The sequence below is a fragment of the Nyctereutes procyonoides genome, unplaced genomic scaffold (genome assembly GCF_905146905.1).
Source record: "Nyctereutes procyonoides isolate TBG_1078 unplaced genomic scaffold, NYPRO_anot_genome, whole genome shotgun sequence".
NCBI lineage: Eukaryota > Metazoa > Chordata > Mammalia > Carnivora > Canidae > Nyctereutes > Nyctereutes procyonoides.
This window is the reverse complement of record NW_026575137.1, coordinates 14,304,544-14,331,870: the sequence shown is the minus strand read 5'-3', so window position 1 is coordinate 14,331,870 and position 27,327 is coordinate 14,304,544. Positions and strand designations below refer to the sequence as shown.

The following is a 27,327-nucleotide window of genomic DNA, read 5'->3' as shown; positions in this document are numbered from 1 at the left end:
ACTTTGAGAAACTCAATTTCTTCTTATCAACTTCCTTTCCCCACCCAATACTCAAAAAAGCACTGTGGATGCCTCTGAGTTTGGGGTTACTCCAGACTCTAACATGTCACTCTAGACCGTATGTCCAATTAAATGTCTCTTGGCTTCCTCCTTCCCACAACAAAAATCCCTCTGCCACCGTCAGATAAGGCAAATAATTTCAAAGGTAAAAAGAGCATCCAGTCTCTATGCACCTAGGAAAGGTATTTCTCTCCCAGGAATTTAATTCCTCTGAATCTCTTTATGATATCAATCTTTGATTTAGATAAATCAGCTTTACTGTGATATAATTTGCATTCCATAAAATAAATCTTTTTGAGGTGTATGATTCAGTTTTTTGCATATTCTCATTATACTAACTATACCTCATTCATTTTTTTTGAAGTTGAATTTTTCAAAACAAGTTTTCTTAGAAAAGTAAAGGAGCATACAAATATTTGAATTCATAAAAAAAAGTATAGTATTTGTCATACGTAAAATCAAATATCAAAGCCCTGAGATCCGATAAGTCTAGACATGGTCTGGTCGTTCTTTTCCTTCAATGGTTCTTACAAGTACTTGCTGTACAAATCACTGCACATCACTACTATCTACTTCCAGACAATTATTATGATCCCAAAGAGAAATTCTATCCCATTAGCAGTCACTCTTCTCTCCTGTCTTAACAACCACTCTTCTATATGGTCTTGAGGGATTTGTCTATTCTGGTCATTTCGTATAAATAGGATCTATAATATGTGGATTTTTTGCGTCTGGTTTCCTTCACTTTGCCTGTTTTCAAGATGGATCCATGTTATAACATATACTTTATTTCTCTTTATGGCAGACTAATATTCTCTTGTATGGGTATACCGCATTTTGTTTAGCCATTCATCAGCTGATGACCTCTGGGTGTTTTTTTTACTTTTGGCTTTTAGGTCTCCAATCCAGATTGGGTAATTTTTGTGTATGGTGTAAGGTAAACGTCGAAGTCCATTTGATTATCGGGTAGTCTGAACACCATTTGTTCAAAAGACTATTCTTTACCATTGAATTATCTTGGCTTCTTTATTAAAAACCAATGGATAGTCAATGTGATGGTTTTATTTGTAGAATCTTAATTCTATTAATGGACTTATATATCTATCCTCATGCCAGTACTCCATCGTCTTGATTTCTATTGTTTTATCATAAGTTTTGAAATTAGGATGTGTGAGCCCTCCAACTTTGTTTTTCTTTTCTAATACTGTGTTAGCTATTCTGGGCCCCTCAAATTCCCATATGAATAATTTCCATATGAATTTTAGGATCAGCCTGTCAATTTCTGCAAAGAAATTAGCTAAAATTTTGATGTGGATTGTGCTGAATGCAAATTATTTGCTGGAGTACTGCCGTCTAACACTAGTGAGTCTTCTGATCTATGGAAATGGGATATAACTTCATATAGTTAGATCTTTTAAAATTTCTCTGTACATGAAATATAATTTCATGTATTTTAGATCTTCTTTAATTTCTTTCAACCATGTTTTATAGTTTTCAGGGTATAAATTTTATACTTCTTTTGGTAAATTTATTCATAAGTATTTAATTCTTTTTGATGAGATTATAAATGGAATTATTTTCTTAATAATGATAACACTGCTTAGTGTTAATATGAGCTGATTTTTATATATTTTGTATCCGCAACCTTGCTGGACTAATTTGCCTAACAGTTTTTCAGTAGATTCCTTAGAATTTTCTATATACAAGATTAAGTTACCTGCAAAAAGAGTTTTATTTCTTCCTTAAAACCTGGATGACTTTTATTTCATTTTTCTTGCTTAACTGCCCTAGCTAGAACCTTTAGTTTAATGCTAAATAGATGCAGTGAGAGCAGATATTTTGATCTTGGGGGGTGGGGGGGAGCATCCAGTTTTTCACCATCAACTATGTTAGTTATGGGTTTATTTTTTTATAGATGATGTATATCAGGTTGAAGAAGTTAAAATAACCAAGACAGAACAAAAAAAAACACACAGAACAGATTAAAAGAAAGAGGAAGTAAATCATATGGGAAGAGAGCAGGAGAATGCAATGATCTAACTGTATACTCAGGGAGAGGACTAAGTGATAGAGATACAAATTTAAAAATAACTCTGAAAGGAATTCATACAAAATTGATTCTGAAATGCTCAGCCATTAGTTAAGTATATGTTTTTTAGCAAAACGTGTAAAAATTCTGTGCATGTTGGTTTGCCAATTATAAAAAAATTGGGGCATTTATTCTATGAAGTACCTTTACTGTACTTTGTATAATTGGCACATATTTTTATATATTTTGCCATGAGTCAGGATGTGAGGCACTGAGGATCTAAAGAGGTAATATATATTTATTTATACTTAGTTTACTTTTTCACATTATATTTCTATGTTCTACAAAAAAAAAATTCAGTAGTGAAACAGAAAATGAGATAAGGAAAGAAAGCGGAAAGTAACAAAAAGAAAGAAATAAAGAAAAGGAGGTGGTAAAGAATAAAGATACATAAAGAGAAGGAAAGAATGAGAAGAAAACAGGACAAGTAAAGGAGAATGACTAAGAAAAACAGTTCAAGGACCATGGGAAGAGTGTAGTGACAAACAAACATAGGAAAGCCACATCTCCACAAAATGACTGCCAAGAAGCCAGCAAGTGGAGAGGGTAGAGGAAGAAAATAAGTATCTTAGGGATTCACTTTATTTATTTTTATTATTTTTTAAAGATTTTATTTACTTATTTGAGAGAGAGAGAGCGAGCACAGGCGTGGCGGGGGGGAATGGGGGGAACAGAGGGAGAGGGAGGAGAAGCAGACTCCTTGCTTAGCAAGGAGCCCGATGTGGTGCTTGATTCCAGGAGCCCAGGATCATGAGCTGAGCTGAAGGCAGACGCTTAACTAACTGAGCCACCCAGGCGCCCCAGGGATTCATCTTATTGATGGTGATAGGATGTTTTAAGATAAGTCATATTTCTTTCACCAAAAGTAAAGCAGGACCCTCTTTGAGGACCACTTACTTCTGAAGTGGTAGACAAATGAGGTAGAAAAGACAAATATATCTGAAATAATTTTCAAATGTTGGAAAATTAAATTATTTTCACCCAGAAAGAATTCTACTGTAATCTTTTCTCTAGATCCTAAAGAGAGTAAAAAGGTATGATTTGTGGTCTTGTCTCTTTTCATTACTTGACTAGAGACAACTATTCTTCTGGATCCTCACTTTCCTAATATATAAAAGAAGGCAGTGGGATTAGAAAATTCCTAAGACTTCCTTCAGTTCTCACATCCTGAGACTCTACATAAACTAGCAAAAAAAAAAAAAACCCAACCAAACAAACAAACAAAAAAACTTACTTAAAGGATGAATACTATCAACTACCAACAAAAATACAGGAAAGAGAACATGATATATAATTCAAAAGAAAAAATAATCAATTTTTCAAAAATAAAAAAATCAAATAATAGAAAAATTTGAGAAAATAAAATCCCTAGGACCCCTCTTAAAGTAAAAATAGCTGTCAACCTCTAGGTGGTAAGTACATTACAAAAATCAGAATCTTTCCTAACAGTAACATTTATCAGAGAACAGCAGGAATTTATTTTTCAAAGAATGACACTACCTCATCTGAGAAGCAGACCAGCAGGATGCATAAGACACTAGTACATCTGTATTTCTGTGATTTTTCTCACTTGGTATTATTTGCAACTGTACTTTTATGTCTGGCAGCAGTGCCAACTTCAGTACGAATGATGTATTATTTTTATCATGTTGATTGCATATGTTCACTAGTTCAGTTGTCCATATATGCTTGGTGTGGTTTGCAAATACTCAGTGACAAAATCCAGAGTATGGCATTTTCACAGAAAGTGTTTACTGTGAAATTTCTCCTTAGAAGTTTGCTTTTCTTTACAGCTTTGATCCATATGGACATCCACAGTCCTACATTTTAAATAATGGCTTATAGTTAAATTAAGAAATTTGATTCAACATGACTACAGCAGGATATGGTAGCTCGAGAGAGAACCTCATTTTCTTATGTGATTAGAGATTTGGTCAAATTTAAAGTCTGCTAAAATTTTCCAAACTGCGCTTCTTCAGTTTTATGGTCACTTGGTACTTACATTCTGTTATTCATCAACACTTCACAGAAATACTTGATTTGTCTGAATGAATTTAAAAACCCACAACTGAAGGAAATCAGAAAAACCTGGTTTTAAATATCAAAAGATCCCGAATGAAAAGTATTTCTACAGGCCACACTAAGCAAGTTTTATTGATCAGTGTACTTCTTTGCAGGATGAAATTGTTGCAAGATTGAATGTAAGAAAATAAACTTACTGGTAAATGTCTTTCCTGAGGACAGATCTGCCAAGAGGATTGTCCGCTTGGGGAGCCATAGCAACAGAGCCAATCTTCAAAACCATGGTGTCTTCTTTTACTGCCTGATTAACTGTGACAAAAGAAATAGACTCATGAAGTATATAGTGGGTCTGTGTGTAACTTACTGTATAAGGAGAAATCTTTGAATAATGGATAGATACTCATTAAAATGAAAACCAACACATGAGGACAAGGAAAAAATTATGTTAAAAATAAAAATATTTGATGTGTTTTAAAACTATTTCCTTTATATACCATTAAACAGTTTTCTGTTACCCACAAATGGAAACTAGAAAAAAAAACTCCACCCCAACATTAAAACACATGATTATATATATATAATGCTAAAGTAGTCATATTTATCAAATTTCATAATCTTAGACTACTATTTTTCTCCCAAGTGACTGTCAGCTCTGGGATTTTTAATGCTGCATTGCTATGTACAAATATATTACTGTTTACAAATATATTAAATATTACCACAAAGTCAGGAATAGATTCTCAAAGCCATTTCAATTTACATAATAGATAATAAATATAATATATACATACACATGCGCACACACAGTAACATCACTTTAAGCTATAACGTGTCAGAAGACCCCAAGGAAACATAATGGCTGTTTGTGAAGAAAGAAAAAGCCAAGGAACCATTTACTATACATGTACATTTCAACTTGTTTTCTAGGCATTTTTTAATTTTAGTAATTTCTACTGTGAAATTGCTTGAGAAATAGTAATTTCACAGCTATGTAGAAGTTCTACCTACTAATGGAATCTATCATTAAGGTAAGTAATCTCAAAAATAGTAAAAAGTTAAAATATATATATATATATTTATGATATATATATAAATTCTGATCCTTTGTATGTACTGAGTAAAGGCCTATTTTAACATGTTCTTATCTTATAAAGTTCAACAATTTTTCTATAAATCACTGGCCAATTTAATGTCTCTTCTAAGAACTATTTGAAATGGATAGGGGTTCTTCATGGCCCCATTAATTTATACTGAATTCTACTTCCTCTTCTTCAACAGATGATCTCACTGTAGTAGCTGTTTAAAAACTGTTTAAAATTAAAAAAAATGTTTAAAATTGCTAACAATAGACAACTTTCTAGATTTTGAAGAAAACACATACTAAAACTCATACATTTTCTCAAGAAACTATCATCCACCACAAATGGAACAGAAAAGGACTGGATACAAGATCTTCGGAATATCCTGAACAGAACATGCCTACAAAGGCATACAATCCATATTTCGCAAACTGTGGTGCCCAAAGAATGCAAAAGCTAAGGGATTATTTCCATCTGCTTCAGCAGTATACTCAATATGGTCTGATTTAGATTAGTCTAAAAAAGAAAGTCAAAATTAAGAAAATCAGAGAAAGTTAGAAGAAAGATACTGAGGAAAAGAAGGAACCAGAATAAGATGTACATAAAGGGAGTGGCAAAACAGCTGGGATGTGGGGGGTCAGAAGGACAGAAGGAGGAGGAAAAAAGAGATGAGTTACCATAATAAATATTAGTAAGTGGATGCTACATTAAAGATAGTACTTTTAAATATCCACAGCAAAAAAAAAAAGATCAAATAGAAATTACTTCTCATGCAGCTGTACTATTTTCACATGACTAGAGGTCTGGCTTGATTATAGGTCCTTATACTATGAACACTGTTTACATTTCACAGATCTTGCATTTTATGCCAAGCTTATCAAACAGTTCCATGTGGGTAAAACCTCTGATTAAGCAGCAGGCATCAATTAAATCAATAAATAGTAAGCCTGGAGAATGGACCATACCACAAAAGTGCAATTAGTGTACTTGCTAACTGTTCTTCCAGGCTACAGATACTACCCACCATATGAAAGTCTAAAATGTAATAGAAACACTGCAGTAAATGAGGTACATATGGAAGAAAAATGACGTACTTGGTGTTACATACAAAGCCTGATCCAAGAACAGAATTCTGTTTCTGTTAGAGCCAAAAGTGTTCTCACTAGATTATACTGACTATAAAGTTATAATAATAAAAAAGCACTTAATGCAGATAATTCACAAACTAACTAAAAATAACCAATTTTATTATAGAAAGTATTTAGTTTATCAAAATCTACCATTAAGATATAAGAAAAAATAATAAAAATATGTATATATACCAAAAAATGCCATTATTGAATTTTTTACTTACCTTAAAATTAGAAAAAAATGAGCTTCCCTTTTTTGGTTTATTTCACTTGCATTCAATAGTTGGACTATATGAGGAAATGTTCCCTCTAGATGCATTTTCAACATGAAAATGAATGCCTTCCTTCTTTGCTTAAAAATTTAGACAAATTTTTTTGCCTCATGCAGAACTACTTACTCTAGAAGACTCATACTAGATCCAAAAAACAGTCCTCTATTCTGAAATAAATAGCTTAAACTGGAAGTCAGACACCTGTAGATTCAGGATCTTGATAATGATTACATACAATGCATACAATATTCAATTTGAAAACCAGACTTTCAAAATTATTTAAATACAATATTAGAATGTTAAATATATTTTTCTTATTATTAACTGATTTTACACATGAACTATTAAAAAAAGCTTTTACATTTAATGTAATGTGAAATGTAAATCCAAAAAATTTTATCTTTTCCTGGGGCAAGAGAGTGTTATTGAAAATGAAAATGTTATGAACAAATCTGAAATCATGAGCTTAAGTAAAAACCAAAAAGCTTAAAGAACCAAATTTTCCTGCAATTATCAGATAACATTAGATTGTTGCTTATAATTTTCTTAACTTCAACAAGAAATAAAATGACACAGTAAAACATCTAAAGTCTTAAGAGTATTTGAACTTGTCACTGTGCAATGTTATACTTTTAGAAAGTCATAACTGTAGTGACAACCTTACACAAAGCTATCAATAAAAGGTTTTAGCAGTTACTGCCATATTTGCAATTGAAGACAGAAAGAAGGTTAAAAAAAGTGTAACTCTGTGACTGTCCTGTTTATTAGTGGGAAATATACTTGCATCTATTTTGCTGATTAATTCTGATCTCCAGGAACATACTGCTTGGAGATATCATTTATAACATAGCTTTGCTGGGAAGGATTGACTTAGCAGCATTAGCTATGCTATCACACTTATTAAAACATATTTATACACATACTTCAATCTGATACAAATATTATTCAAGTAACACCTTTCTGGAGTAAAATGAATATGCTCTTGACTGTTACTAGATTTTACTGGAGTCATGTTAAGTAATCATATTTATTTCTAATGTAATTGCTGCTTCAATCATGTTTTCCTTAATCAGATTATATCATTTATTTTTTTAAAGATTTTATTTATTAATTTGAGAGAGAGAGCACCAGCAGAGGGAGAGGGGGAAGCAGGCTCCCAGCTGAGCTAGGAGCCAAATGTGGGTCTCAATCCCAGGAGCCAGGATCATGACCTAAGCCGAAGGCTGACACTTAACCAACTGAGCCACCCACGTGCCCCCACATTATATCTTTTAAAATGTATTAAATGAAAACATTCAATCTTCCAAATAAAATTTACATTTAAAAGTTTGTCTATACTTTAAAATGACTAAATGGTGAATTTTATGTTATGTGCATTTTACTGCACTGAAAATTTTTTCATGGGTGAATTATGATCATTTGAATTAAGAGTAGGAACTCTGAAAGATAAAGTGTCAAAAAAATCTAATAGAATGTGCCAAAATCTTTGAACTTTTGGCATCCATTTTTAAAACTGTATTTTACAGACAGGCACATGTTCTGGAAATTCATTACTTTTCCAGAGATAGTATAGATATATAAATAAGTACAGCTGACCCTTGAACAACATGCATTTGAACTGCTGGGTCCATTTATATGTAGATTTTTAAAAAGTAAATATACTGGAAAAAATTGGAGATTTGCAACAATTTGGAACTAACTGTACAACCTAGAAATATTGAAAAACAGTAAAGAGAAAGATATTACTCTAAGAATACTGCATATAATACATATACAAAATATGTGTTAACTCACTGTTTATGTTATTGGTAATTACTAAGCAATTAGTAGTTAAAAGTTTCTGGGAAGTCACACATTATACATGGATTTTCAACTGTGAGGGTGGGAGGGTTAGTGCCCCCAACCTCTACATTGTTCAAGGGTTAACTATAGGGGTACAAGTAAAGATATATACATGTAGATATAAATATAGATATACCTATAGACATAGATACAGAAGCTGAAGGGGAAAAAAAAGGAACAAAAGAAAACAGATATATGCAATGCAATGTAGGCCAGACAAAAGACAATACACAAAGAGCTCTTATTAAGTGATACAGAAAAGATGAGCAACTATTTAGAAAAAGAGTATACTTTTCATTAATGAGCCTGACAAAAACCTGAAAACTCTGTTAGGATGAGACTAAGGAAACAGGAAACTAGTGCAGCTATTTAGAAGGGCAACTTGACATTTCACATCCCTTAACTAATTTTAAAGGTACATACCCTTTGATCCTTTTGCTAGAAATTTATTTATATGCATTCTCACCGGTCATGAAAAAATGTCACTAAAAAGGTGTTTATTGCAAAAAGTTTATATAAGCAGAGAATTAAAATTACCACAAGTTCACAGAGAAAAGTGGCTTTCTTTTCCAAAATGGCCATAACAATATGCACCCTCTTCTGTATGCTCTTATTCAAGGTTATTGCTTAGGAACTACTTAGTCATCTGAATTTTGAAATTATACCTTAAAAATCCCACCACAAGCACCACCAAAAAAAAGAGAGAAATTTAAAAATAAGCAGAAGTCTGGAAATATTTTTGCAATTACAATCAATTGGGGATTTTTCTAGTTACAGCGGCTGAATGGCAAATTTCAAACTTTTAATTTAACACACTAAGCCAAAAAACACCAAACAGGACAAAAGTGCAAAAGGAATAAAGAAATAAAGCTGTTTTCCCTCCCTTTTCTCAGATAGCCAGGTTTTTAGTCCTTCTGACATGTGCACAAATCAGTGAAGCAGAGAATCTGTTTCTATGAACCACTGCTGTGTATGACAGAAACATGAAGCTAGTGTTAACTACTGAGTTTCTGATCTCTGCCTCACTGCACAGGTGCTCAGGTACTCAGTGTTCACATGCTCCCATCCTTACTAAGAGTGAGCCCTCTTAGTGGCTCAGTTATGCCTGCACATTATTGTTCCAAAAATACCACAAACCCTGCCTTAGTCAAAAAGGTGTCCAAATAGACCAGAGGTTTCTCAAAAACAAATAATTCTAATACAGAATTACCATATGATCCAGCAATTCCATTCCTATGTACATATCCACAAGAAGTGAAATGGGTTCCAACAAATACTTGGGTTCATGGCAGCATTACCCATTAATAGCCAACTCGAAGATGGAAACAACCCAGGCATCTGGTAGATATAAATTAATAAAAAGTGGCACATCCATAAAATGTATATTATCCAGCTGTAAAGATGAAGTTTTGAAACATTCTACAATATGGATGGACCTCAGAAACATCATGCTAAATGAAATAAGCCAAATATTTATGATCCCACTTACATGAAATACCCAAAACAGGCAAATTCATAGAGATGAGAGTAAATCGGAGGTTACCAAGGGTTGGGAGAGTTATTGCTCAATGGAAACAGAGTTTATTTGCAATGATGAAAACATTTTGGAAATAGTGGTTATGGTTGTAAAACACTGTCAATGTACCACAATTAAAAAAAAAAACCCTTTCTAATTCAATGATCAAGATAATTTACATTTTACAGGTAACAGCTGTCTTAAGAAGAAACATTTAACACTATAAATAAAATCCTCCTAGTGATGACCACCTAAGGGCCGTGACACTGACATGGATAATGAAATTAAGTTTGTCATGTAAATTTCTCTCACATATATTGTTAACAAAAATTTTATTCAAAGGAGCTCTAGAATGTAGATCTAAACTGAAATAAAAGAACAATTCACTGTGAAAATGTCCCCTGTATTAACAAGTAGCAATCAAAGACATCCCAGATCATTCAGTACATCAAACACATATTTTACCACGAATAATCAAAAGTTGAATGCAAATGAAATGTGCACATTGAGGAACAGCTATGTCTGATTCTGGAAGATTTACCATTATAAACACTATAGAACATCTATTTAAAAAGTCTTAGCCAGACTGCCATATCTTGAGAAAGCAGCATACTGCTACTGCTTTATATTCTAGGCCCAATTTCAAAACTTAAATTGGAGATGAAACATATGCATTTTGTTTATTTTCTTTTTATCTGTGATCAATATTGATATTTTATGATTTGAAATTTAAGGTGTGAAACCTTAAATTAAAATAACATTAGGGATATTAGAGGAAAAAGGATTCAACTTCGGATTAGTTAACATGTAATTACTATTTAGAGAGCAGTTTGGTCCTATAATTGGAGTCATTTGTAATTTCTGAACACTTATATATCAGTACTAAAGCATCACAGTCACATAGGCTGCTCTGCTTCCTCATCTGTGCATGACCTTTCCCAATGTTTTTACATAAGCCCTCCTTCTGTATTTCTCTCCACCTCTTCCTAACTTTTCATTTCCTATAAAACTACTTTGCTTAGCTTTCAATAAAGTTTTGTCTTACCAACTGTTTACATTCCAATGAAAATAATTAGAAAGTTATCGAATGGAAACATTAAATATACAATACAAAGAGTTTTCAGGACATCACAAAAGCTTACTAACATATCTTGTTTTAAGTGAAGTTACAGAAACTCACTCTGGCTAGGAAAATCAATGCTTTTTTTTAAAGATTTTATTTATTTTTTCATGACAGACATACACACACACACACACACAGAGGGGGCGGGGGCAGAGACACAGGCAGAAGGAGAAGCAGGCTCCACGCAGGGAGCCCGATGTGGGACTCGATCCCGGGTCTCCAGGATCATGCCCCGAGCCAAAGGCAGATACTCAACCACTGAGCCACCCAGGCGTCCCAATAAATGGTTTTATACTAACCAAAAATATATCTGTAGAAAAAAGTCCTTAATTGTGTTTTTTTAAAGTCCTTAATTGTTAAAAAAATTTAGAACTTATTTTTATATTGATACAAATTTTCTGCCATTTTATTTTAATGGAAAAAGTTATAGATACCGTAATATGATATTTTTGAGTTGTAATGGACTACCTTAAATTCTTCTACCAAAATAATCATGTTTCCTCTAATAATGAAGCCAAACTACTTCTGCTTCCATAGTGTTTTCCCTTACTCTCAGCTGAAAAGTCAAAAAGATGGTTTGAAAATCTCCATGACCTTTTATGTTTGTTCTCTTCTTGTACAGTTATGAGAAAATGTCATTATGACACCCAAACTAGTTCTCAGAGAGCTATATTGTTTAAAAACGCAGGTTTCATTTTGGAGCTCCCGGGTGGCTCAGTTGGTTAAGCATTGACTCTTGGTTTTGGCTCAGGTCAAGATCTTAGGGGTTGTGGAATGGAGCCCTGAGTCAGGCTCCACACTCAGCAGAGAGACTGCTTGAGATTCTGTCTCTCCCTCTGCCCCTCCACCCACAGGTATGTGCACTCTCCTGCTCTCTCATATAAATAAGTAAATCTTTTTTAAAAATGTAGTTTTTTTAACCTATGTAACTTTAATATAAATTGTATTATCTAAGAATTCATTAGGTACTCACATAATAAAGGAAATAATAAGGAAAAAAGTATAGAGGTCAGTGTCTCTAATGAATATGCAGCTTTTCTGGTTAGCGGTTTCCTCTTAGATCACTTATAATTTAATGCTCAGCGAAGACTAAGTCAAGACTTTATTCTTTACATTTCATGTGTTTCTACAAACTACCTGAACAAATGAAAACAACTCTATAGTGCTGTCAGAATGTAGTGTTGCAGAGAGTACTAATTTACCTCAAAGCAATCAATTTTATGATAGTTCTTAGCAAAAATCAGAAGGAAAAAATAGGAACTAGTATATTAAAATCCATTAGGTATAATACACTGAATTTATCTCTAGATGTCTTGGCAATTAAGAACTATAAAGCTCTACAGATACATTTTTTATCTATTGAAAAAAATTTTTTAAAAGAACCATTACTTTGAATAAGACTTAATTATTTATAATGTTAGGCAGAGTAACTTCTCTAATTAAGATTTGGGTTTAGGAAACAGAACAAAAGACAGACTAGACTCCAAGAAGAGAATGAAACTAGGTGCTTTTCTTTATTTAGTATCACTGATCATTCAAGTTCTTCCTCCTCATCATAACTAAAAGGAAAAAAAAGCTCTACTGTTTTCATGTGGCGTAGGCTATTACTTATCCCTCAAATACTATTCTCTCTTCTTTCTCAACATCACAAGGCCTTAATTTATGAGCAGAGCACCTACCACTCAGGGAAATACTGTTTCTCAGCCTCTCCCGCAATAGGGTATAGCCACATGACTACATTTTGGCAGTAGTGAAATGTGGGACTTCCAGATATTCTACTTTGAAGGAAAGGGCATACCTTCTGATTCAACTCTCATGTACTGAGAGCTTGCTATGCAAGTGACACTATTTGTGAAGTCATTGTTGAAGAGTAAGCTATCAGTAAGGTCTACTATCAAGTTAACTACTATTAACATTTTATACATAGGAACTCAGATTAACTTGCTCAAGAGTTTGTACTTCATAAATAGTAAATCTGGGATTTGAACTCAGGTCTCTCTAACTCCAAGATTCATGCCATGTGAACCATTCTACTGTAATTTCACTCAAATTCCATAAAGTTCTATATATGTTTTATAGCATGGAGGAAACTAAAATTTTAAAAGTTCCTCTCATGGGTGGGAGCAGTGGAATTATAAATTCACTTTATTTTAAAACCTAAAATAATCTGCACTAAGAAGCCTAGAAGAAGCCACAGGAGGCTAGGGGTGTTGGCTATTTTTTTTTTTTTAAACTAATTGCTAGTTGTCTTAGGTATAGAACCTAACATCTGAGTTTAATAAAACAAATGACAGTAAGCATAAACTTTACTAGCAAAAGCCCTGACAAAAAAATCTATTTCTTATTCTAGTAATTGAGTCAGAAACATACCAAATATTCTGACTTATATCCTAAAGATTTAGTTGTAGAATGAATATAACATATTTACTTTTTTTGAAACAGACCAAAGTGCAAACTACAACCACCAATCAACCAATCATATTAAAAAAAATAGAAAATTAAACTCCCTAAGTGGAAGTTATGTAAAATCAGTCCAAAAAAAAAATCTGAAGACAATACCTTCAATACTTGGCTGCATTTCTTCTGTTTTCGGAACAAAAATTCTAATTACACTTGTGTTGATATAAATCAAAGGTAAACTGCGTGAAGTCAATGTATGGCTTCTCATAGGTTGACCAGGAGATTTTCTTTTCTCTTTTTGGGTCCTTGGTAGTTTTGCTTGAAATATACTTGCAATGGCATTAAGCAAAGGAAAACAAAGGACAATATCAAAAGCTTGTGCTGAAAGAAGAATTTCATGAAGAAAATGAGGGGAACCATCCGTTAAACCTTCAGATAGCTTATGCAAACTTCTTCGCTCATTTCTTGATGTTAACTTGTGGCGGACATTTTTTGTTACAGCTTTTGTATATGTCAAAGAAAGAAATCCATGCTGCTGATGAGAGCCATCTAGAAGTTTTGCTGTTGTCTGTTCCAGAAAAAGGAAATCACAATACATACTTCATTAAAAAAGAAAAAAAAATTATTTGAAAGCAGCAAATAATCTCAGTTGGTATTATAACCTTTTATTATGTCTACATCCCTTGATGAGCATGTTACCGATCAATTCCCCAGATGGGAAAAACCATCTAAGACTTAGAATGACTAAACTGAAAATTAGGAATCCTGAATTCTAGTTCTAGATCTTGAGAGGCAATTAAACTTTGTTGTGTTTGCGTCTATGATTTCTACTGGTACTTTCAATGAAGAATTATCAAGAAGTACCAGTATGCTGTTATAACATGGGTCACAGAGAGGTTGTTTTTGCAGATGAAACTGAAATAACTGTGTTACCTATTTCCATTTGTAATCAATAACCTGAATAGAAAAGATAATTGACTTCCCTTAACCTAACATTTATGAGAACAGTTTTTCATTAATCTAGCTAATTTATATGATGACAGAGCCCATTAAAAGAGCCCCATTGAATACCATGCTTTGATAACTAAACCAATCATTTAATGCATGTTTAAGGGAACAGTAACATAACACAAAAATAAAACATGTATTTTAGAACCTGCTTATTTTCACTGGCTATTATATTTACAAAACCTCACTATCAACTCTCATAGAACTCAAATTCATATTCCTTGGATTTAATGCTATATTAATATGCAGAGAACATTTGACAGTAAAAATTATAACATCAATATTTGACAAGACTTGTCCAATTTATATTCAAATTATACACTATAAAGAAATTATAGTAAAACAGCATACTTTTAAGAGTGAAGTAAAATGCATACTTTGTCAAAAATGAAAAGGACAGCTCTTGAAAAAAGTTTTCCTGAACCAATTAATGTACATAAAATCCTATTTTGCAAATTACTCAACATAAAGTTATAGTTGTTATACTCCACATTTTCAACCTCTCGTCCCACGTCCTGATAAAGTTTTTAAGTTATTAGGGTTCAATGTGTGATGTCAAGAGAGGAAGTAAACTGAGGAAGAAGAACAACAGTAAAAAAAAGTGAGACTTAGTAAAGCAGCAATGTGCTCGGGCCCGTTATCTCAGCACTAGTGAAGCTGGTGTACAGTCTAGTATTCATCTTCTGCTTGGTCAATGACAGGCACACAGCCTTGTCCAGTTTCAAGAGGTCACCAAGTAAGGTACTTTGAATTAGTTGTGAGAAGGAAATGGCATAATAGAAAAGGGGAAGAAAAGCAAACTAAGTAAGAATCATAAAGGAAATGACAAGGCAATTTGGTCAACTCTTGATCATTCAAAACATGCACAATTTAAAAAACATTATATACTTAAAGTCCTACACTTTCCTTTTGCTGATGGTAAAATTAGGCTGTAATTATGAATCCAGAATGAAAACAGGATATGTAAGTAACCCAGAAACAAATTAGATTGTAGTGGAAAATAGCCTATGATTTAAAAGTACAGTGGAGTTCATTGACAAAGTAGATGATACAGAGGAAGATGAAAATCAAGAGTTGACACTATGGATAGTTCCAATTCCTTCTCTGGATTCCTGTTAGTGGGAGTTCTGTAGCATAATTTTAAAATGATTTCTTACAGAAGGAAAGAAGCCAGAGCAATTACTGAAAGGGTCCTGCTTGCTGATGGGTCGAACCAACAAGGTGCGTCTGTTCAGCTTGTCAGTACAGGAAAGGAAGACACCTCCACATTGCCCCAGAGACCAACACTCTTCCCCAAAGCTTGAGGTGATGGACAGGAGCAAAGAAGGTGAAAAGACAAAAAGCAATAAAAGCCATAAGCAAAAATATCTGGATAGTTTTAATTTTGCTCAAGTTTGCATAGGTTTAGGTTTGAGCCACTACTAGGTATGGCCTGTCTGGACCATCTTCTGCAAAAGCATTGTTAATGGAAGTAAATGAAAAATAACTGCTTTTAGTGTAAAGTTACTACTTTTAGTCTATGATAAAGGATAATCCAACATGAATTCATTTATGAATAAAAAGAACTTCTAAGAAGTCAACATAATAATACATTCATGATAAAATATTTTAATAAAAGCAGTCCTACCTTTGCTGTTTGAAAAATTTGCTAATACCTGTAACAGGAAAATGGTTACAAAACACAAGCAGCTTAAAGGAATAGTTTTATTTTATAATGTAATTTTGAAAGAACAAGTCAAAAAGAATTTACTCTGAGCTCTAATTCTTGTAAGCATTAGTCCTATTGCATGACAGAACAAAGATAAACAGTTTATGATATATTTTCAAAAAATCATAATTACTAAATGAGTCTCACCACAGGTTTTTCTTTGCACTGTAGAAATACTCCTTCAAAATGTCCTGACTGCCAACCTTCCCCTGGCCTGGAAAACATAAGTTCACCTTATCTGTTCTCTTGCATTTTTCTGAGTTAAAAAATTGAGCATTTATAACTATTTCAAAAGGTTATTATGTAAACAACACTACACTGAACTATAATAAAACATGGATCTGACAATGTAATCAAACTATTTATATTAGCACCACATCCTGATAGTTTTGCATAGAAGCATTTGTCTTCATGGCAACCTGTATACTTATTGATTGGTTAATTATTTCTATTTTACCCATGAGACTAGCAGGCCCATAAGGGCATGATTTTTGTCTATTTTTCTCAAACACTATATCCTCAGTGCTTGGCAGAGTATACATAATACACACTCAATAAATATTTTGACTTAAGTGAATGAACAAATATTTAAAACTTAGATAAATTTAGTAGTAAAGTCACTGATGATCTAGAACATACATTATAATATTCACATCATCAGGAAATGATTTCAACTATAACATAATAATCATGTATCACCCACAAAAATCACTTTCATAAAGAGACATGCTATTCAGGAGGACCTAAAGAGCTAAGCATTCCATTATCAAAGATCAATTAAAATAGGTCATGGTTATTACAACATAACAATTATTATATGCTCATATGCTTTGTAAAATACTACTATTGTAATAGGCTGTAATAAAAAGCTAGCAAAATATATTTTTTAAAGATTTTATTTATTTATTCATGAGAGACACACAGAGAGAGAGAGAGAGAGAGAGAGAGAGAGAGAGAGAGAGGCAGAGACACGGGCAGAGGGAGAAGCAGGCTCCATGCAGGGAGCCTGACATGAGACTCGATCCTGGGTCTCCAGGATCAGGCCCTGGGCTGAAGGTGGCGCTAAACCGCTGAGCCACCCGGGCTGCCTGCTAGCAAAATATTTTGAACTTCACAATTATGGCACAATTTTTTGGCTGGAGAGATTTGATAGTCATTGACATAACCAATACAATATATGTGATAAGCAATAAGATAAAGAATAAAAATTCAACTCTTTTCAACGTAAGTTAGAAACCTATTAAGTAAAAAAATATTGTTTTTAAGGTCTCTGATGTACCAATAAAGTACACGAGGGTTTATTTACCAGCTTGAGCTTGGGGCCAAGTATACTCCACACAGCAGAAGAACATGTGCTTCTGCAGGCATTCAATAAATAACTGCTGAATGAATACTATAAATTCAGAAAAAAAAAAGGCTGTAAGGCTGTTTCTATACCAATATGAGACTGAAAATATGCTGTGTAAAATATTTTTTTAAATGTGTGCGTTTAAAAAAAAATAAATAAATGTGTGAGTTTTGGGGATCTCTGGGTGGCTCAGTGGTTTAGTGCCAGGGCGAGATCCTGGAGTCCCAGGATCGAGTCCCACATTCGGCTCCCTGCATGGAGCCTGCTTCTCCCTTTGCCTGTGGCTCTGCCTCTCTTTCTCTCTGTGTCTCTCATGAATAAATAAGTAAAATATTTAAAATAAATAAGCAAATAAATAAATGTGTGAGTTTTATGGTATGTAAATTATATTTCAATAAAAAAAAAAAACAAATTCCAGGGTAGTTAGTATTCTAAAGCGAAACAGAACAAAACAAAAACACAGAAAGCATTCATTATTTTTATTTGGGAAAAAGGACAAAATTGCTTTGTATCTTTGTGAAGATATATAAAACTTTACTTTTTTACTGCCATTACTTATTAAAGAATTAAAGTAGTTATATTTAACACAATCTATATTGTTCATAAATTTAAATATAAATTATATTTGTTTATATCATACTTTTCATAAAAAATTACTAGGGAAAGAAAAATTGGTTCTAGAAATATCCACCACATGTATATTAATCAACTGTGAGATAAAATAAGTCTCCAAGTACCAAGGGCCATGAGATGTCACTCCATTTCAATCTGTGATTATACTAGTATGGAGAGTGGATAGGGAGTATACAGCAAAAACCAAAACCATCAATTATGTCTCCAGCGTCTTTGCAAACATACAAAATAACAAACTGTAAAAGCAGCCTATTACATTTAATACAGCAGTATGGGTAGTATGAGCAGATTTGCCATCTTATGAAACAAAACTTTGTTATGTTCCATATATGAATGAATTTCAAGGAAAACTGATCAATTTATCTGTTAAGAATCTTCTCTGGGAACAAGTATAGTATTTAAAAAAAATCCAAATTAAAACATAAAAATTCTTATATAGACTGTGTTCAAAGAAAGTATAGCTCTTCCCATATTTATTATACATTATTTACCTGCTTCTATAGTGATCAATATTGAAACTTTCTATTTTACATTTCACTTTGGTATATACATCTTGAACATCTATGGAAGCACTGAGATCTTCTAGTTCACTGACCATACAAAGCTCTGCAATAAGAAGCAAACATTAAAATCAGCACAGGCCTCACAATCAATATTAAAACCTTCTGTTTTCAATTTTATGTTCACATATATATACTTGACGTCTACAGAGGAAATGAGACTTTCTCTCATTAACCACGCAAGATCCTACAATAATAAGGAAAAATAACATTAAGAGAGGCCTCACAATTAAGACAGGATACCAATTTCAAGACAGAAGAAATTCATTTATGTTTGAAGTGCTGTATCTGATATTAGTCAAGAATCTTCGCAATACTTTTAATGACAATGATAAAATGCATCAATACAACCAATGAAAAAGTTACCTCATGGCTTTTAGAATGAATTTTAATATAAAAAGACAAAATTTAGGTATTATAGTATTGCTAATAGAAATCAACTGAGTTATATATAATGATGTTTAAATGACAGTGATAAATAAAACTAAGTCTACTATTTCTTCTAAAAATAGTATTTAATATTTTATCTTTCCAGTAGAGAAGAAAAGTAACCCTGTACCTGTGCCTTTATTTTCAGGATCTGGAGCAAAGAGTTTTATAGTTATTTTGGGGAGCACCCACTGCATCCACAGACTAATACGTCCACTGGATCCACCAATGTTACTTGTAGTTTGTTCCAAGGTAACAGAATCTGAGAATGGTGAATCATCGCCTGCTTGTATAGAATCTCCCTGGGATGAAAAAAAACAACTGTGTAACAAATAAAAATAACTTAAAAAATTATTTAAAATTTGAAATTACTAGTGATATCTTTTCAATATCATAAATGCTAATGATTATAATCATATAATCATATAAATGCTTATGCTAATAATATATACTATCATATAAATGCTTATGCTAAATCATATAAATGCTTATGCTAATAATATATACTAATCATGTGTTTTGTTTTTATAGTTACGATGCCCATATATGTCATTCCAGTCTCCTCTAAGAGTACATAAGATCCAGAAGAAGTTTGGGTTGTACCATAGGTTATTTCCTTAGAGAGTAGGGTCTGCAAACAAAGCTATATATGGCCAAGGGCCAAATCTTTCTCTATTTTTGCAAATAAAGTTTTACTAGATCACAGCCAATTCATTCACTTACTTATTACCTATGGCTGCTCTTTAGCAGTTAAGAAGTTTCTATAGAGATGCTATAGTCCACAAAACCTAAAATATTTACAATCTAGCCATTTATAGAAACAGTTTGTCTACCACTGCTATACAGTGCTTATGTATGAATCTACAATATCCATAGCAAAGTGATTGGCATAATTAGCATGGCTTAAGAAACAGAACATTTATCATGCCACACATATTTTAATATAAGAATATAATAAAAAGTTGGATTTGACAATAGATTAAAAGAAAAAAATTTTTTAAGTTATCTCTACACCCAACATGGGACTCAAATTCACAACCTGGAGATTAAGTCACATGCTCTATCAACTAAGCCAGCCAGGTGCCCCAACAATCGATTTTTAAAGATGATTATATGGCTAAATGGCTAGAATTAAAGAGCATGGGCTTATTCAATTCAACAAGTACATGATGAATTATGAATATGCAAGTTCCCACATTTGGTACTAAAAAACTTTCTGTAAAAGGGTCATTTGGTCATCATTGTTTTTGTTAAATCTTTTCAGCAGCTGTTAAGTGGTTTGGAGAAAAAGAAATCCTGGTTTGGAGCTGAATAGCTTCAGCCCCAAATGCAGGAAGACATGGTGACAGGTATAGTGATCACTCACTCATGTATTCTGTTCTTTTAGGATAAACTACCAAGTATTTGGGTTTTTAAAAGTCCAACTTTGCTGTCCATTTAAAACCTTCAAAAATATCCATTCTCTGAGAATTGACCTAATACCCTATAGCATGCTTACTTGTTTTAAAGATGTATATATACTTTTAAACATTAGTTATAGATAGTTATTTTTTTTTATTTTTTTATTTATGATAGTCACAGAGAGAGAGAGAGGCAGAGACACAGGCAGAGGGAGAAGCAGGCTCCATGCACCGGGAGCCTGATGTGGGATTCGATCCCGGGTCTCCAGAATCGCGCCCTGGGCCAAAGGCAGGCGCCAAACCGCTGCACCACCCAGGGATCCCTAGTTATAGATAGTTAAATTCAGTCTGGTAGGCAGCATCATACACTAGGTTAAGGCCTTCTTCAGACCGTAACCACGTGATTTAACCTCTCAGAGTTTGTTTCCTTCTCTGTAAAATGGTTATTTTGATATTTATCTCTTAGAGTTGTTAAGAAGAAATAGGAACATGAACATAAAGTGATTGCATATAAGCAATTTGTAAGTAGTAGGTCTAATTATCACCATCCAACTGAACTACTCTTTAGGAATTGTACACTCAATAGTCTTGTAAAATTTGGTATTCTATACTTTCCTGTCTTCCTAATTTTGTCATCTTTCTAATGTCAGCACATTCTCCTTTGCCATATGTCCTCAATTTCTAATAGTTCATTGTTGCTTTGAATGCCTCAAACAAAATGCCTCAAAATGCCTCACTTCCTATGCTAAGGACTCATGACCAGTAGTCAACAGCCAGAATAAAAACATCCCTTAAAATTCAATAGAAGGAACATAACATGGTCAGTATATGGTTTTCTATGGATAGTTTCTCAGAGCAGAAGCCACTAATCTGGCAACTAAGAGCAAGGATGATGAGTAAAACCTCACACAAAACCAAACCAAAATTTCTCTCATTACCACAGATATGCCATCTACTCAGGTATATTCACCACCTACATGAAGTGTTTACCTTGACATAAATTTTACAACACCTCTCAGTCAGAAGGAGAACTTAATTTCCTTGAATACCCAGAAGGAGAGGCTAAACGAGGATGATTTTCATAAAAGAATAGACAAGTACTTATAGTTGGAATACTTAGGCACCAGGCACAGAAAGGCAAAAGTGTCCTATGATTTACTGTGACAGAAAATTATAGACTTAAATCTGAAGATAATGTAGTCATTCCTTGTTCCAGTTATACCAAACAAACCAAACAGCCCATGTTTATGGTATTTTCATATGAATGCTTCTCCAAAATAAGTAGTCCTAACTTTGCTATAATTGAAATTCTTAAAATTTGAGAAGGTATACAAAAATTCAGCGTTTTGGTCCTGCCTAAAGTAAAACAACATCTAGTGAAATGCACAAAGTAATCCCAGAAAAGGATGCATTTTATGAAGTTAAATTCAATAAAAGACAACATAATGTAGTCAATATGCCTTTCTTTATGGGTAGGTTCTTAGAGCAGAAGCATTCATAAATTAAATTATGCTTCAACAGTTAGAATACCATAGTCCCAAGAATGGAAACTGCAGAGAAAACAGCACCTATGTGCTGTGACCTAGCTTTTTCATATTATTAAGTATATTCAGTAGGAATGCTAAGAAAATTGTGGCTTCAAATTTAATAAGTAAGCACTCCTGAAAAAGACTTTTGCTCTCCATCCTCACACAGTTTCAATTTTCATTTTGGATTTACAACATTTGGTGTGGCGTTGTTAAATATGTTTGTGCATTAATTTTCTGCTCTATTTCCAAATCTATAGCAAAAATTGAGCCAGAATTGGAGATGCTGAACTATTTTCCCACATCTCTTTATGCCAAGTTCTAAAATATACAGTTCAATTCTTTCACCATTTTGTTGCAAATTGACCAAAAGACTGAGTTTATTTTTATAGCTGAATTTATCTTTGTTCATCTGGAAGAGCAAACAGTGCAGCCCTTCATCCCTGGACTGCTTCAGAGCTCAGGGATGATCATAGTTTTGGCCACACTGCTATTCTCCCTTATCAAAATAACTCCAGCATTCTTGTTCAATCACAGAACTTCCCAAAGGGCTAAACACTTCCACCATGGTTTGTACTTAACTCAACACTAACAAGTGGCCTGCTGTGGTTTCCACTACCTTTGCTCTCACTATTTCAATGCAAGGGTGGGGAAAATGAACTGTTTTTAAGCTTTGTACTTACGCCTCTTACTCCTATTTCCCCCTCTGTGACCATCCAGATTGATATTCACTGAAAAATATGGTACTTCCTATCAACATGTCAACATAAAAAGAATTACTCATAGTTTAAAACATAAATCACCCAAGGATCATATAAACAAATACTTCTCTTCTACTTAATACAGTTGTTAAGAGTGCGCTTTTTAAAACTAGATTCATTTATAGTGAATTCTTTATAGCCAAAATAATGGGATATATTTGACCTGACTCTGCAAGAAAAACAATACTTTAAGTAGTAAATGTTTTAAAATTTTTATGAACGTTTTTGAATGCAAAATCAATTAGAAATAAAAAAATTTCCCAGATACAGAATTGATATAAATAAGCACAACAAACATAAGGCGACCTCGTAGCAGTTTCTTTCTTGATGCTTCTCTTGAGGCAAGGGAAACAAAGTAAAAATAAACTACTAGGACTTGATCAAAATAAAAAGCTTTTGCATAGCGAAGAAAACAATCAAAAAACTAAAAGGCAATTTACAGACTGGGAGAAGATATTTGCAAATGACAATAAAGGGTTCAGTATCCAAAATCCGTAAAGAAATTACAAAACTTGGGGTACCTGGATGGCTCAGTTGGTTAAGTGTATAACTCTTGGTTTTGGCTCAGGTCATGATCTCAGGTTGGGGGATTAAGCCCTGCATCAGGCTCCACACTCAGCAGAGAGACAGCTTGAGATTCCCTTTCTCTCCCTCTGTCCTTCCCCAGCTCTCTCTTTCTCTCTCTCAAATAAATGAATCTTAAAAAAAATTATAAAACTTTACACTAAAAAAAAAACAAATAATCCCCTTAAAAATGGGCAGAAGACATAAACAGACAATTTTCCATAGAAGGCATACAGGTGGCCAACAGACATGAAAAGATGCTCAACATCACTCATCATCAATAAGGGAAATACAAATCAAAACTATAATGATACATATCATCTTGTACCTGTCAACAAGGCTAAAATCAACAACACAAGAAACAACAGGTATTGGTGAAGATGCAGAGAAGGGGAATGTTCTTGCTCTGTTGGTGGAAATGCAAAGTGGTGCAATCACTCTGGAAAACAGTACATGGGTTCTTCAAAAAGTGAAAAACAGAACTACCCTATGATCCAGCAATTACACTACTACGTATTTACCCAAATAACAAAAAAATTTAATTCAAAGGAAGTAAGTCAATAATTGAGAAACCAGAGACATTCTTGATATGATTACTTTGAAATGGGAAAAACATTACAAACAAAATGTTTTGTTGATATATGTAAAGGCTAAAATGGAAGCTTAACTTCTCATAAATATTTTGAGACATTATCTTTGTCTTCCAACAGCTATTCAATTGATCAGATGATAATAAATGCTAAGATTCCCACATTTTTAAAGTACATTCCACGCCCAGTGTGGAGCCCAATGCAGTGCTTGAACTCATGATCCTGAGATCAAGAGCTGAGCTGGGAATGTGTGTCAGATGCTTAACAACTGAGCCACCAAGGTGCCCCATGATTCTCACATTGTGAATAAAAGTTTCTCCCTAAATGTTGAAGATAAAACTATTTAAAGACAAATATTAAATAAAACAGTTATTTATTAAATAAATAAAGTCTACTTCCAAGGGGAAGTGTAAAATGATTATAATATATTCTTAAAATAACAACTGAGTATTCAAACAAAATTTATCTTTTTTAAAAACAAGACTTATTTATTTGAGAGAGAAAGAGAACATGTGTGTCAATAGGGGGAAGGAGTAGAGGGAAAGGAAGAGAGAATCCTCAAGCAGACTCCCTACTGAGCCTGGTCCTAGGCTCTATCCCATGACCCTCAGATCATGACCTAAGCAAAATCAAGAGTTGGCCACCTAACCGACCAAGCCACCCACGAGTCCCAAACTAAATTTGCTTTCTAAAGAATTGTTTGGAATAATAATTTGAGGTGGATTACTGTTTAGGATTACTGCACTATAACAACCAAAAAACTGACAAAAGTTTTGCTATAGCAGGTGATGTCAAACAACTTCTCAGTCTAATATTCACTTGTGTTTTTCAATAAGTATCTCAATAGATATAACTGACATATAACATAATAGTCTCAAGTGTAAAACATAATAATTAAATATTTGTATGTATTGTGAATGATCATAGTAAGTCTAGTTAAAATCCATCACCATCACCATGAATACTTATTTTTCTCTTGTGATGAGAACTTTTAAAGCCTAGTCTCTTATCAACTTTGAAACACAGAATACAGTATTATTAACTATATAATCACCGTGCTGTATATTATATCCTCAGGACTTACTTGTTTTATAATTGATAGTTTTTGCCTTTTGGCCACATGTACCTATTTTGTCCCATATTTACTTTTTAAAAAGATTTTCTTTATTTATTCATGAGAGACACACAGAGAGAGGCAGAGATATAGGCAGAGGGAGTAGCAGGATCCCTGCATGATCCTAGGACCCTGGGATCATGACCTCAGCCAAAGGCAAACACTCAACCACTGAGCTACCCAGGTGCCCCACCCCATATACACTTTAAATTTAACGGAAAATAAATGTGTTTTATTTTTTTTTTTAAGATTTTTTAAAATTTTTATTTATTTATGATAGTCACACAGAGAGAGAGAGAGAGAGGCAGAGACACAGGCAGAGGGAAAAGCAGGCTCCATGCACCGGGAGTCCGACGTGGGATTCGATCCCGGGTCTCCAGGATCACGCCCTGGGCCAAAGGCAGGCGCCAAACCGCTGCGCCACCCAGAGATCCCAATAAATGTGTTTTAAATAATTACTGGAGGCTAAGAAATGAACCACTTCATGCCAGAATTTTTTAAAGTTTTTTTTTAATATTTATTTATTTATTCATGAGAGACACACACAGAGAGAGAGGCAGAGACACAGGCAGAGGGAGAAGCAGGCTCCATGCAGGGAACCTGACGTGGGACTCAATCCCGGGTCTCCAGGATCATGCCCTGGGCTGAAGATGGCGCCAAATTGCTGATCACCCAGCTGCCCTTTTAAAAGTTTTTATTTAAATTCTAGTTAGGTACTATACAATGTAATTTAAGTTTCAGGTGTGTAATACAGTGATTCAACAATTCCATACAACACTCAGTGCTAATCACAAGTGTGTACTCCTTAATCCTCATCTCCTATTTCACCCATCCCCTCATTCACCTCCTCTCTGATAAGCATCAATGTGTTCTCTATAGCTAAGGGTCTGTTCCTTGGTTTGCTTCCCTTCCCCTCTCTTTGTTTTGTTTTCTGAATTCCACATATGAGTGAAATCATGTTATTTATCTTTCTCTGACTTATTTATTTCACTTAGCATGATATTCTCTAGCTTTATTCATGTTGTGGCAAATGGCAAGATTTCATTCTTTTCTATGGCTGCGTAATATTCCTCTGTGTGTGTATCTCACTTCTTCTTTAAGCTACGCTACCTAAAGCAATTTTAATCCCTGAATCAATCAAGAATGTAAGTTAAATTTTGCCATAAACCAAAGCTTCCAACATTAGAAGTTAATCTGTCAGTTTTCACTTAACATCCATTCAGCATTTTATTTTTTTATATATTTTTTTGCTATAAAAAAATAAAATTTTTGTTCCCCCTTCTATATAATACAGAATTATCTCTAGGAAGCAGAATCCATTATGGACTAAATTTCCCAGTCTACCTATATATTATGTATATAAACATATCCATGTCTCAATTCAAATTCTATAAATTCCTCGTAAGGATAAAAGACTGTGTCTTAAACATTTAATTTTTTTTAAAAAGCTAACCACTATTAAGCTAAGTATCCAATTTAAGAAAGTAGAAAAACAGGGGTTCCTGGGTGGCTCAATCAATTAAGTGTCTAACTCTCAATTTCAGTTCAGGTCATGATCTCAGGGTTGTGAAATCAAGCCCCACACTGGGCTCCATGCTGGGTGTGGAGCTTGCTTAAGATTCTCTCTCTTTTTCTAAAAAAAAGAAAAAGAAAGAAAAAAAAATACTACAGAATAAACCAAGAAAAAAAAGCATTATTTTTTAAAAGATCTTATTATTTATTTTAGAGAGAAAGAGAGAAAAAACAAGTGGTAAGAGGGACAATGGAAGAGGGAGGGAGAGAGATGAAAGGGAAGGAGGAAGGAATAGAGAAGGGAGGCAAAGGGGGAGGGAGGGAGGGAGAGAGGGAGAGATGGGGGGGGGAGAGAGAGAGAGAGAGAGAGAGAGAGAATCTCCAGCAGACTCCCTGCTGAGCACAGAACCTGATATGGGGCTTAGTCCCCTGACCCCTGAGATCATGACTGGAGTCAAAACCAAGAGTTGGAGGCCTAACCAAATGAGCCACCCAGGCACTACAAGAATTATCTATCTTATCTTAGGTAAAGAAAAAAGTTATCACTGAGACTTTTTCAACCTAATCCTGGATTATATATATAGAATTGAGGGCTTGATTTTATACTGCCAGAATGTTTCAATAAAGCTTCTAGTTAAGAA

General features: G+C 33.7%; 1 protein-coding gene across 9 annotated transcripts in view; it reads right to left on the bottom strand.

Annotated features, from left to right (window-relative positions):
• The window catches only part of VPS13B (vacuolar protein sorting 13 homolog B), a 748,802-nt gene that overhangs the window by 312,127 nt on the left and 409,348 nt on the right, over nt 1-27,327 (bottom strand). For 6 of the 9 annotated variants that reach the window (XM_055303538.1, XM_055303542.1, XM_055303540.1 and 3 more), the window contains 5 exons: nt 19,350-19,521; nt 18,722-18,836; nt 15,699-15,840; nt 13,693-14,101; nt 4,369-4,480 (listed from right to left, as the gene is read on the bottom strand). In XM_055303538.1, coding sequence (XP_055159513.1) covers nt 4,369-4,480; nt 13,693-14,101; nt 15,699-15,840; nt 18,722-18,836; nt 19,350-19,521 — 950 coding nt within the window. Of the gene's footprint in view, nt 1-4,368; nt 4,481-13,692; nt 14,102-15,698; nt 15,841-16,396; nt 16,464-18,721; nt 18,837-19,349; nt 19,522-27,327 lie in introns of those variants that run through there. The other 3 variants (XM_055303543.1, XM_055303546.1, XM_055303547.1) reach the window with 3 other exon arrangements.